The following is a 16,429-nucleotide window of genomic DNA, read 5'->3' on the forward strand; positions in this document are numbered from 1 at the left end:
ATCTTTTTGTGGACATACGTTTCATCTTCATTTCATTGCTGGTCAAAAAATGGAATATGTTTAATTGTATAAGAAACTACGAAACAGCAGTAACTGTACCATTTTTCATTCTCATCAAAGCAGGTATTTTACTTTTTTGCCAAATAGATTATCAGTCATTTTGATTCTAGTGATGCAAAAAGTGGGTAAGACAGTACTTGGCATAAAATTACCCTGGAGAGGGATGAGCAATTGTTATTATAAGATAAAGTGCTCAAACACTTTAAATAAAGGGCATCTGCGTTTCTTCTTTCCTATAACCATACTGCACTCCTCTTTTTGTTCTAATCCCTTCAAAAAACACCTTATAATAACCCCCACTATTGACCATACATCTCTTTAAGTATTATTATGTTTAAAAAGATGTTATAAGTATTGTCGCGGTTTTATAAAGAGGACAGGGCTGAGGCATCGCCAATACTTCTCAGGTAAACAGCAAATAAACGGCACAGGGTCTTCTTTCTCGTGCAGCTGTCTGCCTGATCTCTCTTCAGCGCCTGGAGTTATGTATTCGCTTTAGAGGGGCAGTGCCCTTCTGACAGCCAATCAGCAGGTCCTGACGAGCAGCACCTTTTCCAGTCTGAAAATCTGGGTGTTCCTGGACACCCAGCTTCTTGGGCGGTGCGCTCAGGCGCTGAGGCCGGAACCGGGCCAGCCACGTGCTGGGCTCCGGGCGGCGCGCCGTCGCACCTGCTCCTGAGCGAGCCAAGCAGAGACGCTCTTCTTTCAGCAGCGCCTGCACCCCAAATGCTCCTCTCAGTCCTACGTTTTTCTCCGCCCCCTGCCCACGCTTAATTAATCATCTAGTCCAGGTGCCTCCGCACTGGCCTCCTCGCTGGTGCGCGGGGCTGGGCAGGGAAAGGGGCGCCCTGCCTGCGGAGAGACGGGGTGCGCCGTGGCTGGCGCGGCGCCGGAGCGTCCGGGATGCCGGAGAACGGCTCCTTCGCCAACTGCTGCGAGGCGGGCGGCCGGGCAGAGAGCCCCCGCTGGACTGGCGCGGGCGGCGCGCGGCCCTCCGGGGCGCCCCGGCCTCCCTGGGTGGCGCCCGCGCTGTCCGCGGTGCTCGTCGTCACCACCGCCGTGGACATCGTGGGCAACCTGCTGGTCATCCTCTCGGTGCTCGGCAACCGCAAGCTCCGGAACGCAGGTGAGCGCCCAGCCCGCCGCCGAGTCGGCCGCTCCCGGGGGCCGGGTCTCTGGTCTGACCCTGACCGCGCAGTCAGCCGCCTGGTCTGTCTTCCGCTCCCCGCGCCGCCTGCCCTTCTCTCAAGTCCCCAGGTTTGGTCTTGAACTCAAAATTAGGTTGAATTTGCTGCCTTTCCCCGACGTGTGGCTCTTGCAAACGCATCGGGAAGCGCTTGGCGCATCAGTGCCGGCGTGCATCGGGTAAAGTTTTTCTCGAGCACTTCTTGGCAGAGCAGGGAGCTGTGAAAATAGGAGCGTCTGAAAGTCAAAGCTCGCTAAGGCGCTCCAATTTTTGCGGATTTGGATGGTGCCCCTCCGTGGCCACAGGAATCTCATTTTCAACACCTCCCTCCCCTGCCAAGCACTGTGGTTCACGCAGCACGTGCTTAGAAATTATTTACTGAGACAACGAGTAAATTAGTGGAAACGCTTTGGAGAGTTTTGGTCCGATATTTAGCTCCTCATCTTGGTTCCAAACAAGAGTGCAAAGGCAGCCGTCGACAGCATCTACTTGGTCAGAACTGCATTGTTTTCAAATAACCCCCGTCTTTAATGAAGACAGGGAATTCGTAGGACTAAACGAAGATTAAAATAATAATTTGGCAAAATAGTGTTGCAATCCTGACTATTTCTCCCTTTCAATACACTCATTTCAACTTTCTCATATGTAGGTGTGCTAGGGAACAAAACCAGAGGGAGGGAGTCTGAACTCTGACCCCGAGGTCATCGGAGCATGCTGACCATTCTAGCTTTCGGAGAAGCTCAGTGACCCGTTTGTCCATTTGTCCTTTCCCTGTTTGGGCCTAGGGGCAACTCAAATGTTAGAGTGAATTAAAATGAAAAGATAGCAGAAAACCAATCAGATAACTTAATCATGCTTTTCTAAGGAGGCAGACCATTCAGAAAGGCTATTTCTAGTACATTGTTATAAACACTTTATGTGACCCAGTGACTCCCAAGGTTTTTTATCTAAAGCACAAACAAAAATGTGAGCTTCTATCTGTAATATTGGAAACCACATTTGAAGTAATTGTATGGTGACAGATGATAACTAGATTTATAGGGATCATTTTGAAATGCATAGTAGTATTGAATCCCTGTGCTGTGCACTAGGAACTAACACAACATAGGTTAGTTATACTGCAAAAACAAACAGAAAAAAAGACCAGATTTGTAGAGCCAGAGGCAAGAGTTGAGGGCCAAGGAAACTGAATTAAGGCAATCTAAAGGCACAGATGACCACTTCTAAAATAAATAAGTACTCAGGATGCAGTGTACAGCATGGTAAATGTAACACTGCTGTATGTCATATGAAAATTGTTGAGAGTAAATCCTAAGAGTTCTCATCACAAGGAAATTTTTTTTTCAGTTTCTTTGCATCTATTTGAGATGATGGATCTTCACTAAACCTATTGTGGTAATCTTTTCATGGTGTATGTAAATCAAATCATCTTGCTTTGCTCCTTAAATATACAGTGCTGGGTCTCAATTACATCTCAGTTAAACTGGAAGGAAAGGAAAAGTTAAACTTTCTAACTCAGTCATTTCAGTAGTGGTGACTTTTATTATCTGCAATAACTTTTTCAAGATATTGTTGTGTTCTTGGACTAGAGGCTTATCTATTAGGAAAGAGCAGGTTAAAATCATTTTGATCATATTGTCTTTTGTAGCAGCCACAAGGATTCATTTCCTGCCCGGGGAAGCAGGGCTTCTCTCCCAGATTAACCAGGTGTTTAGAGGAGCCTTTGTGGGCTTCCTCCCTTGGGTGGGGTGGCTGGGGCAGGGTGCTGTTTCCTTTGCCTGAAGGAGGCAAGCTTCTTCTCCCCTCCTCCATCCACAGGCGGGCTGGCCTCTTCCTCTCTCCTAGCGAGTTCACAGAGACCTTATTGATTTGAGAGTATGGCTGGGGTGGGTAATGAGCGTGTTAAAACACTGGCACCCGCAGTGTTCATCCTTCCCGTGTCTTGGCGAGTCTGCTACAGCCCAGCACCAGGAAAAAGAATGTAATAGCACATCTGTGCGTGAAAGTGACAGTAGCTCAGTCGTGTCCGACGCTTTGCGACCCCACAGACTACACAGCCCATGGAATTCTCCAGGCCAGAATACTGGAGTGGGTAGCCGTTCCCCTCAGGGCATCTTCCTGTTTCTGACATTTTCCTGCCCCAGTCACGCAACTTAACCAGTTTTTATTTGACCCTTGGCTTTATTGATGATGGTCATGAAAAATCATTTGGCAGACTGCGATTTCACAAGATGCCCGAACACCGACAGCACTTTGAATAGTTAGCACCCCTTCTACTATTCATCGGCTTCCCTGGTACCTCAGCTGGTAAAGAATTCACCTGCAATGTGGGAGACCCGGGTTTGATCCCTGGCTTGGGAACATCCCCTGGGGAAGGGAATGGCCACCCATTCCAGTATTCTTGCCTGCAGAATTCCATACACAGAGAAGCCTGGCAGGTTAGAGTCCATGGGATCACAAAGAGTCAGACGTCACGCACACACACTAAGAGTCAGACGTCATGCACACACACACATATATAATTTATATATACAATTTAAAAGAGTCGACACTACTGAGAGACTTTGACTACTATTCGTCAGTTTTTCCTCTTACTGAAGAGTTTGGAGTTACTTTAAGAAACATCTTGGACCTTTCTGTAATTGAGTCTAGTTCTTTAATTCATCCGTCTTAAGAAAATGGGGCTGTCATAATGAGAACATGTATATTTACAATAACTCAGGCACACAGCACACATTAAAGTTACAGCCGCATTCTTAGCAGGTGTCATTATCCTCTACTTGACTATTATAAACTCAGTTTCTCTGTCTGGCAGATTCTTATTGTTAATAACAGGGATGTTCCATAGCAGTGTAGATGGTTAGATTGACTGTCCTTTTGTGGGCACAGGGGACTCCCCTGTCTGCAACTTCTATGCTCATGCCTTGGGCTAACTTTCTCAGAGATGGCCCTAGAGCATGGCAGACAGGGAACGAAGGAGGGTGGGAGGCAGATGCAGAGCACTGCGCCACTTAGACGGTAAGACCAGGAGTGTGTTTCGCTCCCTGCCGCGTTTCTGGAGCCTTACTTGTTGCGTGGCACGGATGGTGTCTCCGCTTCCCCGTGCGTGCTCCCTGGGGACCCTCCCGACCCCAGGCTCTCCTGGAGCATCTGGGGACTTCTCCCTGTGCCCACCCCTGTTGTCCGTCCCCTGTCCAGGCCACACCAACAACCACCCCTGTATTTTCTCTTTTCCTCTCCTGCTTTTACAGAGCCTTCCTCTATCACGTTCCTTCTCTCTCACTGTATTTTCAATTTCTCTTTCCCTTTAGCCCCTCTACCCAACCCCACACACTGGGGATCCTTTGATCAAAAGAAAAAGTAATCTTTCCTTGGTCTTATGTATCCTTCTAACTTCCTGACTCCTTTCTCCTTTTCAGCAGACGTCTGACTAATGGTTTATATCCATTAATCACTCATTGCTCCCCATTTCCCCCGAGCCCCCTAGGTCTGCCCTCCTGGAAGATGCCTTGTGCTGTGTGCCACTGGGGGCTGCTCCCTCCCGGGACCTTCCATTCCCTCGGCTCACCTGATGCTAGTTCTTAAACCTCCTTCCTCTCTTCATCTTTGAGACACCCGATCCCTGAGAGTCATCACTGGTCCCTTTGTTCCCCAAGTCCTCCTGATTTTGGTCTCATAGTATCTCTACATGCCCCAATTCACACTCTTATCGTCCCCTAAACAAGCCATGCCCCTGGTCCCCAGACGGCTTTCCCCGCCCCTCCATCCTCCCTGTCACCATGGCCAGACGCACCCCTGCGTCCAGGGACCACTTCCTGCATCTACAGAATGGGGTCCAGCCCCAGCGCCCTGGCACAAGCCTGTGGGGCTGGCGGGACTCCCCAGGGTCACAGCCCCAGCTCTCTGCTCCCGCTTATGGAGACAGGAGCTGCTGCCACCCGCTCCCGGCCTGTGTTCTCTGATGCTCTCTCTCCATCTCGGGAAGCTCCTCTGCCTCTTTTTGGCTAGAGAATATCTCCCTCAAATCCCTTACTACCCTGGTGGTAAGTGCTTAAAACCCTGAGCTCGGGTTTGATCCCTGTTCAGGGAAGATCCCATATGCTGTAAGGCTCAGGCAAAAAATGGAGGCTCCTTTAGGCTCTACGAATTGCACACCAGCTGCAGACCTCAAGGGCTTCCCTGGTCGCTCAGTTGGTAAAGAATCTGCCTGTAATGCAGGAGACCCAGGTTCGATTCCTGGGTCGGGAAGATCGCTGGAGAAGGGAGAGGCTACCCATTCCAGTATTCTTGAGCTTCCCTGGTGGCTCAGCTGGTAAAGAATCCACCTGCAATGCGGGAGACCTGGGTTTGATCCCTCGGTTGGGAAGATGCCCTGGACAAGGAAAAGGGTACCCACTCCACGATTCTGGCCTGGAGAATTCCATGGACTGTAGTCCCTGGGGTCGAAAAGAGTAGGACACAACTGAGCCACTTTCACTTTCTTTTTGCAGACATCAAAATCAAATTTGACTAGGAAAAGAAGTAGCCAACATAGAGGTAGACTGTCTTCTCCCAAGACACTAGCTCAACCCCCTTCCTCAGCCCTCCTGCTGGTTGTTGGCTTTATAGTTAATATCATAAAAGGTGCGGTTACTGTCTCCCCCCACGACCCCGCCCAGTCAACACAGCACTTCCCTTGCAGCACCGCTCTGAGTTTTTTCTCTCCCCACAGGACTGTGAAATCATTGAGAGCAGAGACTTTTATTCCATTTCTGAAACTTAATCTAGGTCTGCTGGAACAAATTGAAATAGACAAAATATCAAGAAAGCAGTGAGACAGAAGGTATTAATTTTGCTTCATGAGGTGAGGTATACTCAGCACCACTCACGCCATCAGTACGAATCTCAGGGAACTGAACTGCCATGAGCACTAAAAGCCCAAAGTATATCTCATTCTTGTCCTCAAAAGCTAACTGGCACCTTCTCTAGAGTGTACTGACCCCTGTTGTTCCTGTGTGGCCAGCCGGCTCCCTAAAATTGTGCCCCAGTGACTCCTTAGAGAGTTTGTTTTTTAAATTTTTATTGGTGTATGTTGTTGCTCAGTCACTAAGGTGTGTCCGGCTCTTTGTGACCCCACGGACTGCAACACTCCAGGCTTCTCTGTCCTTCCTTATCTCCCACAGTGTGCTCAAACCCATGTCCATTGTGTTGGTGATGCCTTCCAACCATCTCATCCTCTGTCGTTCCCTTCTCCTCCCGCCTTCAATCTTTCCCAGCATCAGGGTCTTCTCCAAAGCCGGGTCTTCCCCAAAGTCAGCTCTTCACATCACGTGGCCGAAGTATTGGAGTTTCAGCTTCAGCATCAGTCCTTCCAATGAATATTCAGGACTGATTTCTTTTGGAATGGACTGGTTTGATCTCCTTGCAGTCCAGGGACTCTCAAGAGTCTTCTCCAACTATTTGAGTATAGTTAATTTACAACGTTGTGTTAGTTTCAGGGGGAGAGCAAAGTGAGTCAGTTATACATATACATGCATTCACTCTTTTTGAGATCCTTTCCCATCTGTGCTATTACAGAGTACTGAGTAGAGTCTCCTGTGCTCTACAGCAGGTTCTTACCAGTTATCTGTTTTATATATAGTAATGTGTATGTGCCTTCTGCCCATTCTGGCTTGAGGCTACTCACTGTAAACCACCTATAAAATGGAGCCTCCTGTTGTTACCCTGCACCATCCAGACTGTCAGCCACACACAGAAAAGAGCTGAGAGAAACGTGTCCTTACTGTAATGCAGAGATAATCTCCATCAGCTAGTGGAAGGCACCACGGCATCCATGGTTCCTGGCCCACCAGGTGATGATCAGGAGCCACTGCCTGACAATGGATTCTTGTTCTGCAGGTGGATTAAGAGGCTGTTGGGGAGGTGTTGTTAGTGAGTGGAGGTATGGCCATACCTAGGGCATTCCTGTGATTTCTAAGGAAGAAGGATGTGGAATATCTGATGTTGGGATTACCCAGAAAGACATGGAGCACTTGCTGAACACCCAGGTCCTTGTCTGGAATCCACTCTGTCACTTGGACGCCCAGCAGTGTGCAGAGTCTGCATCATCTCTCACCCAGAACCACTGGCTGCGCTGCAGACTTCCTGGGGCGGATTTCAGCCTGGCCCTGTTGGCATCCCCAGTTAGCTTAGAGCAGATCCTGAATTGAGGAGGTAAATGGTGATTTATTTACATGTCACAGGCTGACCCTGAGCTACAGCTTCTGAAGGGCCTGGAGGAAATGTTACTGGGCCCACAGTCCCCGCCCTCCAGGCGTTACCAGGTAAGCGGCCCCCCTCAGCCAGGCTTTATCCAGCATCAAGCACTCCTGGAGATGCCCCTTGGTGGCAAGCATCTAAGCTGCTGGAGCCTTCAGGCTTTGGAGGGCTCATCATCAGCTGAAAACCAAACTGCGTTGCATTAGACTCCTCTGATGTTGCCTGAGCCTTCCAACGTCACATTTTAGCTCTAAGTATTTTCTTTACTGAGCAAAAATAGAAGCATTTTAAATCTCTTGATTATGTCTTTTAGCCAAATAGCCATAAAGCTCATAATCCTTGTTAATTGCCCCCTTGGAGTCCTCAGTATCCCTGAGTGTGAACATTTTCATGTTTGACTGCCTTTTTTTCCTCCCCACAAAGTTCAGAGTCTGTATTTAGCATGATATGCTGCAAAACTCAGAAGATCCTGATGCCCCATTAAGTCTTACAGTTTAAGATACTGATGGCTGAAAGAGGAAAACTTAGGGTGTTAAGTCCCAGTTCTGAGGGAGTTTACACTTCAGGAGCAGTGTCCTAACTTCACCTTTCTCATCCTATAGGAATTCTCACATCTTATCTCCCAGGGAGCCTAGTCCAACATTATGAGCCTCTTTCTGTTCTTTGTAATAATAATATCAAGTTGTCATAATTTTATGTAATTATAATAATATAAGACTGATATAATGCAGGTGATAATAATATAAAAATCCCAATAATAGGTAATAGCTAAGGTTGTTATACATAGGCTTAGCAGATGCAAACTATTATATATAGAATGAATAAACAACAAGGCCTTCCTGTGTAACACAGAGAACTATGTTCAATATCGTACGATTAAACCATAATGAAAAGGAATATAAGAAAAGTAAGTGTATACATGTATAACTGAATCACTTTGCTGTACAGCAGAAATCAACACAACGTTGTAAATCAGCATGTCATTGTAAATTGAAAAAAAAGACTACTATGTGCTTATTATGTGTCAGGTAGAATCCTCTCTCATTTAAAAGAGAGAAAAACAAAAAATCTTACACAGTCTCTCTATCAAAGGATAGCCCTTTCCAAGCACCAGTTCATTTCCCTCCTTCTCTTGAAGGCAAAGCAGATTAGAAGGGTGGTCTCCAGTGCAGAAGTGTGTCCTCCAGCACTCACCGGGCTCGCCCTTGCTCACATCCCTGCTGGTCTCCTAGCTGGCAGCTGAGAGGGCACTTTCTCACTCTTGTGATGACCAAAAACTCTATACCCTTAATCCCTTTGACATTTCTTTTTCCTTATTTCCTCTTGTTTCTCTTCTTGTTTTTTTTGTTTTGTTTTTTTTTTTTTCCCCTCCCCTCTTTCTCTGTTCACATATTCTGGGTGCTAATGTCTTGATCTGTAAAATGGAATCAGCTGATCCATCATAAAATCAGCCTTAAGGGATTCCTGTGAAAAACAATTGAGTCAGTTAGTGTGAATGCATATTATAAACATTAAGGTGCTATACCAATTGTTTTCTTGTTGTTATGTGTGTTAGTGGCTCAGTCACATCCAACTCTTTGTGACCCCATGGACTATACCCCACCAGACTCCTCTGTCCCTGGGATTCTCCAGGCAAGAATACTGGAGTGGGTTGCCATGCCCTTCTCCAGGGGATCTTCCCGACTCAGGGGTTGAACCCGGGTCTCCTACATTGTAGGCAGATTCCTTACCATCCGAGCCACCAGGGAAGCCTTCTTGTTATAACTAAGTCTATTAAAGTAATAAAATGCTTCCATAAGAGTTTCCAAGCAATGCTTTGATGGTTATGGTATAAGATTTTGTGGTAAGCATCTTATAGAGCTTCCCAGGTGGCCGAATGGTAAAGAATCCACCTGCCAAGCAGGAGACGCAGGTTTGATCCTGATCCCTGGGTTAGGAAGATCCCCTGAAGAAGGAAATGGCAACCCACTCCAGTATGCTTGCCTGGAGAAGTCCATGGACAGAGGAGGCTGGTGGGCTACAGTTCATGGGGTCACAAAGAGTCAGATACGACTGTGCCACTGAGCACAGCAAAGCTTATTGCATTTTAGTACTTATTTAAGTTGATGCTTGTGCTCATAAATATATTCTTTTAAGTGGTTAAAATATCTCCATCTTATTTTTGCATACGCTATTTGCTTGCTAAGTGTAAGTTAAAATTATGTTAGATTTCAATTGAGCCCTTGTATGATTTACCCACACGATCCAGGGTTTTCATAAATATTGTGATTTTGGAAGAAAACAATGTCCACCCTCAAAGAATTTGGAGATTAATTAGGAACTCTGTTTGTTGTTCAGTCTCTAAGTTGTGTCTGACTCTTTTTTCTACCCCATGGACTTGTAGCCTGCCAGGCTCCTCTGTCCATGGGATTTTCCCAGGCAAGAATACTAGAGTGGGTTGCCATGCCCTCTTTGAGGGAATCTTCCCAGCCCAGGGATCGAACCTGGGTGTCCTGCACTGGTAGGCAGATTCTGTAACACTGAGCCACCAGGGAAGCCCAATTAGGAGCTTACATTAATATGAAAGGACATTGTTTTAGTATTTGCGAAGAAGTCACATTTTAAATAAATTACCTATTCAGTTATTTCAAATGCCTATCCCTGAATATAACTAATAAGAATACCTCACATTTGTTTGAAGATCATTATTATTTCTTAAATCCTTTCCCATGCAAGATCCCATTTGAGGTAAATAGCCATCCTGGGATGGAGGCAGGCCCGTAAGAAGGGCCTTTGTGATTTGTGGCTGATCCCTTGGCTGGTCGTGCTTGACTAGCCTCATCCCCACCCCACTGCCCACTGCCCTCAGCCCCAGGATGACTCGACTCTTGCCCAGTGTTCTCACCCCCTCATGCTGGACTCCCACCCAGCTCTCCCTACACGAAAAGGCAGTTTCTGTGTCTCTTTCCCCAACAGCACTGTGGGCATCCCAGTGGCAGGGGCATGTCTTTCAGCCATCACTGTGCCCTACCCAAGCATGATAGGTGCTCAGTGGACACAGCACATATTTTTGAGTAAGTGGAAGATGGAGGAAGACCTCAAGGTATGGGAAGTTTAACCTTGTTGGAAAGGATTACAGAGATGATAGTGTTAACTTCCCTATCATAACACTCACAACATCTCACTAAAAACTGTATTTCATTAATTTACGTGGCTCCACTGGGTCTTAGTTGCAGCACGCCTGATCTCCTTGTCTTCATTGAGGTATGTGGATTCATTAGTTGCTGCATGCAGGATTTTTTTATTTACAGCATGCAAGACCTAGTTCCCTGACCAGGGTCAAACCTGGCCACTCTGCATGGTGACCACTAGATCACCTTCACATCTCACTTTCATTTCATTGTCCCCTGTATGAGACCATGAGGTTTGTAAGAGTCTCAAGCATCGTTCTTGCTTACCACACTACCCTCAGCCCCAGCATAGTCAGAGCATCCGGCTGAGCCACCAGAGAAGCCCACAGTCAAAGCCAGTACCCAGTAAATACTCAGCAGTATTTGTTGAGCAAATGAGTCCATGACTATCTATTTCTGCATTGCTACTTTTAGCTCAAAGAGCAGAGACAATTTAAAACCAATACATTCTTCTTAGAAAATAGAATGGGCACAGGAAAGAGGGATGCAGAATTCTGATGAAGACCAGATAGCTCAACATCTGCTGGCTCTCTTCCAGATTAACACATCCCCACTGAGGACTAGATTTCCTGAAAAAGGGAAAGTAGGCCGAGAGGGAGGGGACCGTGGTGGCTGTGTATGTGGAGGGATGTGCTTTGTGTATGAATACTGGGAGGAGTTCCACCCATATTAATACAAAACCCTGTTGTGAAGGTCTGTCTCCACTAACATGCCCTGTCTGATGGAGGCCGATGGAAATAAGTAACGCCAAGGCTTGTGAGATAAATGCTCGTTAGAGGCCTGTGCCTGGGTGATGGGCAGCAAGCACTGTGTGTCCTGCTCAGTTTCTCACCTGTCTGTAGAAAATGGGACTGGAGAACTCAGCCTCCCCTTGACTCTCATCTAAACAGGGCCTGGCTTCTTAGGGATGGGAAACACGGCAAGAATTTTATTCCTCTAATTTGGAATAGTCTGGAGACGATAGGACGTCTGGGCAGATGGATCTGCAGCAGGAACTGGTTGATTTCAGCCTTTTAGGAACGGCCGGAGTAATGGGGAAGTTATTGAATCACTTTCCACGTGGAGCTGAATATGTTCTACCCACTGTTTACAAGCTCTTTGCCGCCTCTGGGGCGTTATTCTGGGCTGGGACACGTTAACATCGCAGAGCTTGACTTGCTTCCTGAGAAACAGCCGGCTGAGCCGCACCTGCTCCCAGCCGCTCGTGCCTTTGTCCTGTGCTTGCAAGGGCAGGAAGCTCCTTTGTCACCCCGCCAGGAGGCTGTGGGCCCTGCGGAGGCCAGCATCCCCACGTTGGCAAGAAGGGATTTTTGTCACAGAAATAGCCATGCCACGTTGTCTGAAGAGGAGCAAAGAGGGCTCCAAAAATAAAGAACAGAACTGACAAAGCAATCATCACAGAGAAAAGAAGTTCAGGGACTTGGTCAAGTTAAACAGTGACAGCACTGAGATTGCCCCAGGTCACTTCAACTTCCAGCACCCACTTCCAAGTGTCAAAATGTCAAAACAGTTAATTTCTTTTTTTTTTTTTTTGAGGAGTCTCTATACTGTGTTCCACAATGGCGGCATCAGTTTACATTCCCACCTACAGTGTTTTAAGGTTCTGTTCCCTTTTCGCTACATCCTCACCAACATTTGTTATTTGTGTTCTTTTTGGTCATAGCCATTCTGATCAGTGTCAGGTGATATCTTACTGTGGTTTTGATCTGCATTTCTCTGATGATTAGTGATGCTGAGCATCTTTTCGTAAGCCTGTTGGCTTCCTTGAAAAAACATCTATTTAGGTCTTTCGCTCATTTTTTGATCAGGTTATTTGGTTTTTTTGATATTGAGTTTATGAGCTATTTGCATTTTGGATATTAACCCCTTATCGGACATACCATTTGCAAATATTTTCTCACGTTCAATAGACTGTCCATATGATCCATCAATTCCACTGCTGGTTATATGTCTGAAAGAAAAAGAAAATACTAATTCAAAAAGATACCTATGCACCCCAGTGTTCATAGCAGCATTATTTACAATTATCAAGGTATGGAGGCAATCAACAGATGACTGGATAAAGAAGATGTGGTGTATACACATACACGATGGGATATTACTCAGCCATAACAATGAGTGAAGTTTTGCCACGTGCAACCACTTGGATGGAACTGGATGCCATTCTACTTGGTAGAATAAGTCAGACAGAGAATGAGCACTGCGTGTTTCCATTTCTATGTGGAATCTAAAAATAGAACAAATCGTGACTATAACAAAAAAGAAGCAGGGTCACAGATACAGAGACAAACTCGTGGTTATCCGTGGGGTGAGGGTGTGGGGGAGGGGCAGCATAGCAATAAGGGATTCAGAGAGAAAAATACTAGGTGCAAATTAAACTGTAAGAATTGCACAGGGAATACAGACAATACTGTATAATAACCTTAAATGGAGTATAATCTATAAAAATACTGAATCACTATGTTGTACGCCTGAAACTAATACAATATTGTAAATCAACTGTAATGATTCCTGAGTCATCTGACAACAAATTTGAAAGAGGTAATCCCTCACTCTCTGAGACCAAGTAAGGTCTAAGTAGTAGAGTCAGAAGGGCTTCTCAAGTGGTGCTAGATGTTAAGAACCTGCCTGCCAGTGCAGGAGACATAAGAGACACTGGTTCAATCCCTGAGTCAGGAAGATCCCCTGGGGGAGGGCATGGCAACCCATTCCAGAATTCTTGCCTGGAGAATCCCATGGACAAAGGAGCCTGGTGGGATACAGTCCATGGGGTCACACAGAGTCATACATGACTGAGGCGACTTAGCATGCATATATGCACAGTGGAATCAGAAACTGAAATCTACCAGTGGAAACAGAGAACAAGACTGAGAATTAAATGAAAAAGCAGGAGATTCCCCCACATCCCAAGCAGGTCCTGAGATGTGCATTTCTTGCCTGTAGTACCAGCGTGAAATAATTTGAGGGGGATTTTCTCCCATTAACTAAGCAGATTCCCGAGACAGTAGAATAGGAAGGAATCTCACGGTTTACCGTAAGACAGGGTTGTCCTCCACCATCCAACCTGTATTTGAAAGTCGCAAGAGACAGGGAAGCTCACTGCTTGGAAAGCACTTCCAAATGTCCAAATGAGCTCCTTTCTATTCAGTTACACCCTGTTTCCTTCAGACCCTTCTCTGGTGGCTCAGATGGTAAAGAGTCTGCCTGCAATGCAGGAGACCTGGGTGTGATTCCTGGGTCAGGAAAATCCCCTGGAGCCGGGCTTGGCAACCCACTCCAGTATCCCTTGCCTGGAGAATTCCATGGAGGAGGAGTCTGGAGGGCTACTAGTCCGTGGGGTCACAGAGAGTCGGACACAACTGAGTGACTAACACTTTTCCCTCAGATCCTAACTTAGCTCTGGACTCAGGAACAGTTGGGTCCTGAGAACTCCCAGGGAACTAACAAATGTCTTTTCAGTCATTTCTGAGTGAGGTGACCTCAAGCATCTGAGGCTAAAACAGGCATTTTAAGAAGCCTGCTTGTGGGTCTTCCAGCTTCCCCAGGAGTCTTCTCTGAGGTGGGGTGACAATGTGTATCTGGACACGGAGGACTTTCTCTACCTTGTAGGTCTGTTTGTAGCTACAGGTGTAGAATCTGCTTTACCTGAGGGTCTGACTTGGGGGCACTCCCAACTGAGTGGCTCTGAGCCCCCTTTTCCCAAACCCCCTTGGGATCAGACCTGGCTTTTCTGATTGCTGTGCCTTTTGGGTCCTTTCCATCAGCCAGGTGCTTTGGACCCCTGAGGTGGTCACTTCAGCCTCTGCAGGGGCCCCCCAGATGCACGGTGACAGTGGCACATCGGTGTCCTGGGAGAGTCCCTCTGGGAGGGACAGAGGCTAGAATATTCTAGAGGATGAAGATCACACGGTCTCGGCCTGACTCTCTCTGCCCGTTTCTTGCTCCAGGTAACCTGTTCTTGGTGAGTCTGGCGTTCGCTGACCTGGCCGTAGCCTTGTACCCCTACCCGCTGACCCTTGTGGCCATCTTCCACGACGGCTGGGCCCTGGGGGAGGTGCACTGCAAGGCCAGCGCCTTCGTGATGGGTCTGAGCGTGGTCGGCTCCGTCTTCAACATCACAGCCATCGCCGTCGACCGCTACTGCTACGTCTGCCGCAGCGTGACCTACCACCGCCTCTGCCGCCGCCGGCACGCCGCCCTCTACGTCGGCCTCGTCTGGCTGCTCACCCTGCTGGTCCTGCTGCCCAACTTCTTTGTGGGATCCCTGGAGTACGACCCGCGCGTCTACTCGTGCACCTTCGCGCAGACGGCCAGCGCCGGATACACGGCGGCCGTGGTGCTCGTGCACTTCCTGCTGCCCGTGGCTGTTGTGTGTTTCTGCTACCTGCACATCTGGGTGCTGGTGCTGCGCGCCCGCAGGAAGGTCAAGGCGGAGAGCAAGCCACGCCCATGGTCCGGTCGCGTGCGGAGCTTTCTGAGCATGTTCGTGGTCTTTGTGATCTTCGCCATCTGCTGGGCGCCGCTGAACTGCATTGGCCTCGCTGTGGCCATTGACCCCGAAGAAGTGGCTCCCCGGGTGCCAGAGGGGCTGTTCGTCTCTAGCTACTTCCTGGCCTATTTCAACAGCTGCCTGAACGCCATCGTCTATGGGCTCCTGAACCAGAACTTCCGCAGGGAATACAAGAGGATCATCTCTGCCCTCTGGAACCCACGGCGCTGCCTGCAGAACTCTTCCAAGGGCAGCCAGGCTGAGGGCCCGGGCAGCCAGCCTACCCCCGTTGATAGCGCCCGGGCCCCTGTGCAGGCAGATAATCTCCCACCTGATGCCCAGCCGGGCAATGCACTCAGGAAATGATGGGAGAGAATCCACTCCTCGGGGGAGGTCAGCCGCCCGGGCTGTGCCAGCCAGTCAGAGGACAGTGCACAGCTAGGGTTCCTTCACCCTGTGGACGAGAAGCCCCTCAGCACGCTGGGGTCAGGCAGTCAGGACCCCTGCAGGTCCTGGAGGCCGCGTCCCAGTGAGCACATCCGGCATAGCCCGCCCACAGTCCGGGTGCGCCGGGGCCTGGTCCCGCACGGGCGAGGAAGGAGCAGAAGGCACAGGGGCCTGGGGTGCAAGAGGCAGCCTCCTCCCCACTGCTGCCCTCCTGGTTGGGCTTCCTGCTGCTTTCGCCCCTTCCCCTGAGGGGATGCAGGAGTCCAGGGCTCCTCTGTGAGTGAGGCTGGAAGGAGAAGCTCTGCAGGGCAGGACGAGGGGTGCTCTGCAGGTGCCGCTCCGAGGACAGCATCCTGCACCCCAACCCTGCCAGGATCTTCCCTACACACATGTGTGCACACATGTGCAAACCCACACACACCATATCACACACACACATCCTTGTATACACTGTGCACACCACTCACATCACACTACAGACACATTACACACACACCCCCCATATACACTGTACACCCCACTCACACCACACTACAGACATACTACACACACACACAGAGCCCTATATACACTGTATACACCACTCACAGCACACTACAGACATACACACACACACACACACACACACACCCTATATACACTGTGCACACCACTCACACCACACACAGACATACTACAGACACGCAGAGCCCTATATACACTGTATATACCACTCACTTCAAACAACAGATATACCACATGCACAGCCCTATATAAACTGTATACACCACTCATACAACACTATAGACACACTACACACCACATCACACAGACACCCCTATATACACTGTACACCCCACT

General features: G+C 48.3%; 1 protein-coding gene across 1 annotated transcript; it reads left to right on the top strand.

The window, feature by feature from the left end:
• The first annotated feature begins 963 nt into the window (after nucleotides 1-963).
• MTNR1B (melatonin receptor 1B) lies at nucleotides 964-15,508 on the top strand. The gene is made up of 2 exons (XM_055583524.1): nucleotides 964-1,186; nucleotides 14,601-15,508. The coding sequence occupies exons 1-2, from the start codon at nucleotides 964-966 to the stop codon at nucleotides 15,506-15,508; spliced, it is 1,131 nt and encodes a 376-aa protein (XP_055439499.1).
• The last annotated feature ends 921 nt before the right edge of the window (nucleotides 15,509-16,429 follow it).

The sequence above is a fragment of the Bubalus kerabau genome, chromosome 5 (assembly GCF_029407905.1).
Source record: "Bubalus kerabau isolate K-KA32 ecotype Philippines breed swamp buffalo chromosome 5, PCC_UOA_SB_1v2, whole genome shotgun sequence".
In the NCBI taxonomy this organism is placed as follows: Eukaryota; Metazoa; Chordata; class Mammalia; order Artiodactyla; family Bovidae; genus Bubalus; species Bubalus kerabau.

Bases quoted from the DNA above. Each gene is read 5' to 3' on its own strand.
- MTNR1B (XM_055583524.1), top strand. From the start codon at position 964: ATGCCGGAGAACGGCTCCTTCGCCAACTGCTGCGAGGCGGGCGGCCGG. The intron at 1,187-14,600 runs GTGAGCGCCCAG...TTCTTGCTCCAG, and splicing joins CCGCAAGCTCCGGAACGCAG to GTAACCTGTTCTTGGTGAGT.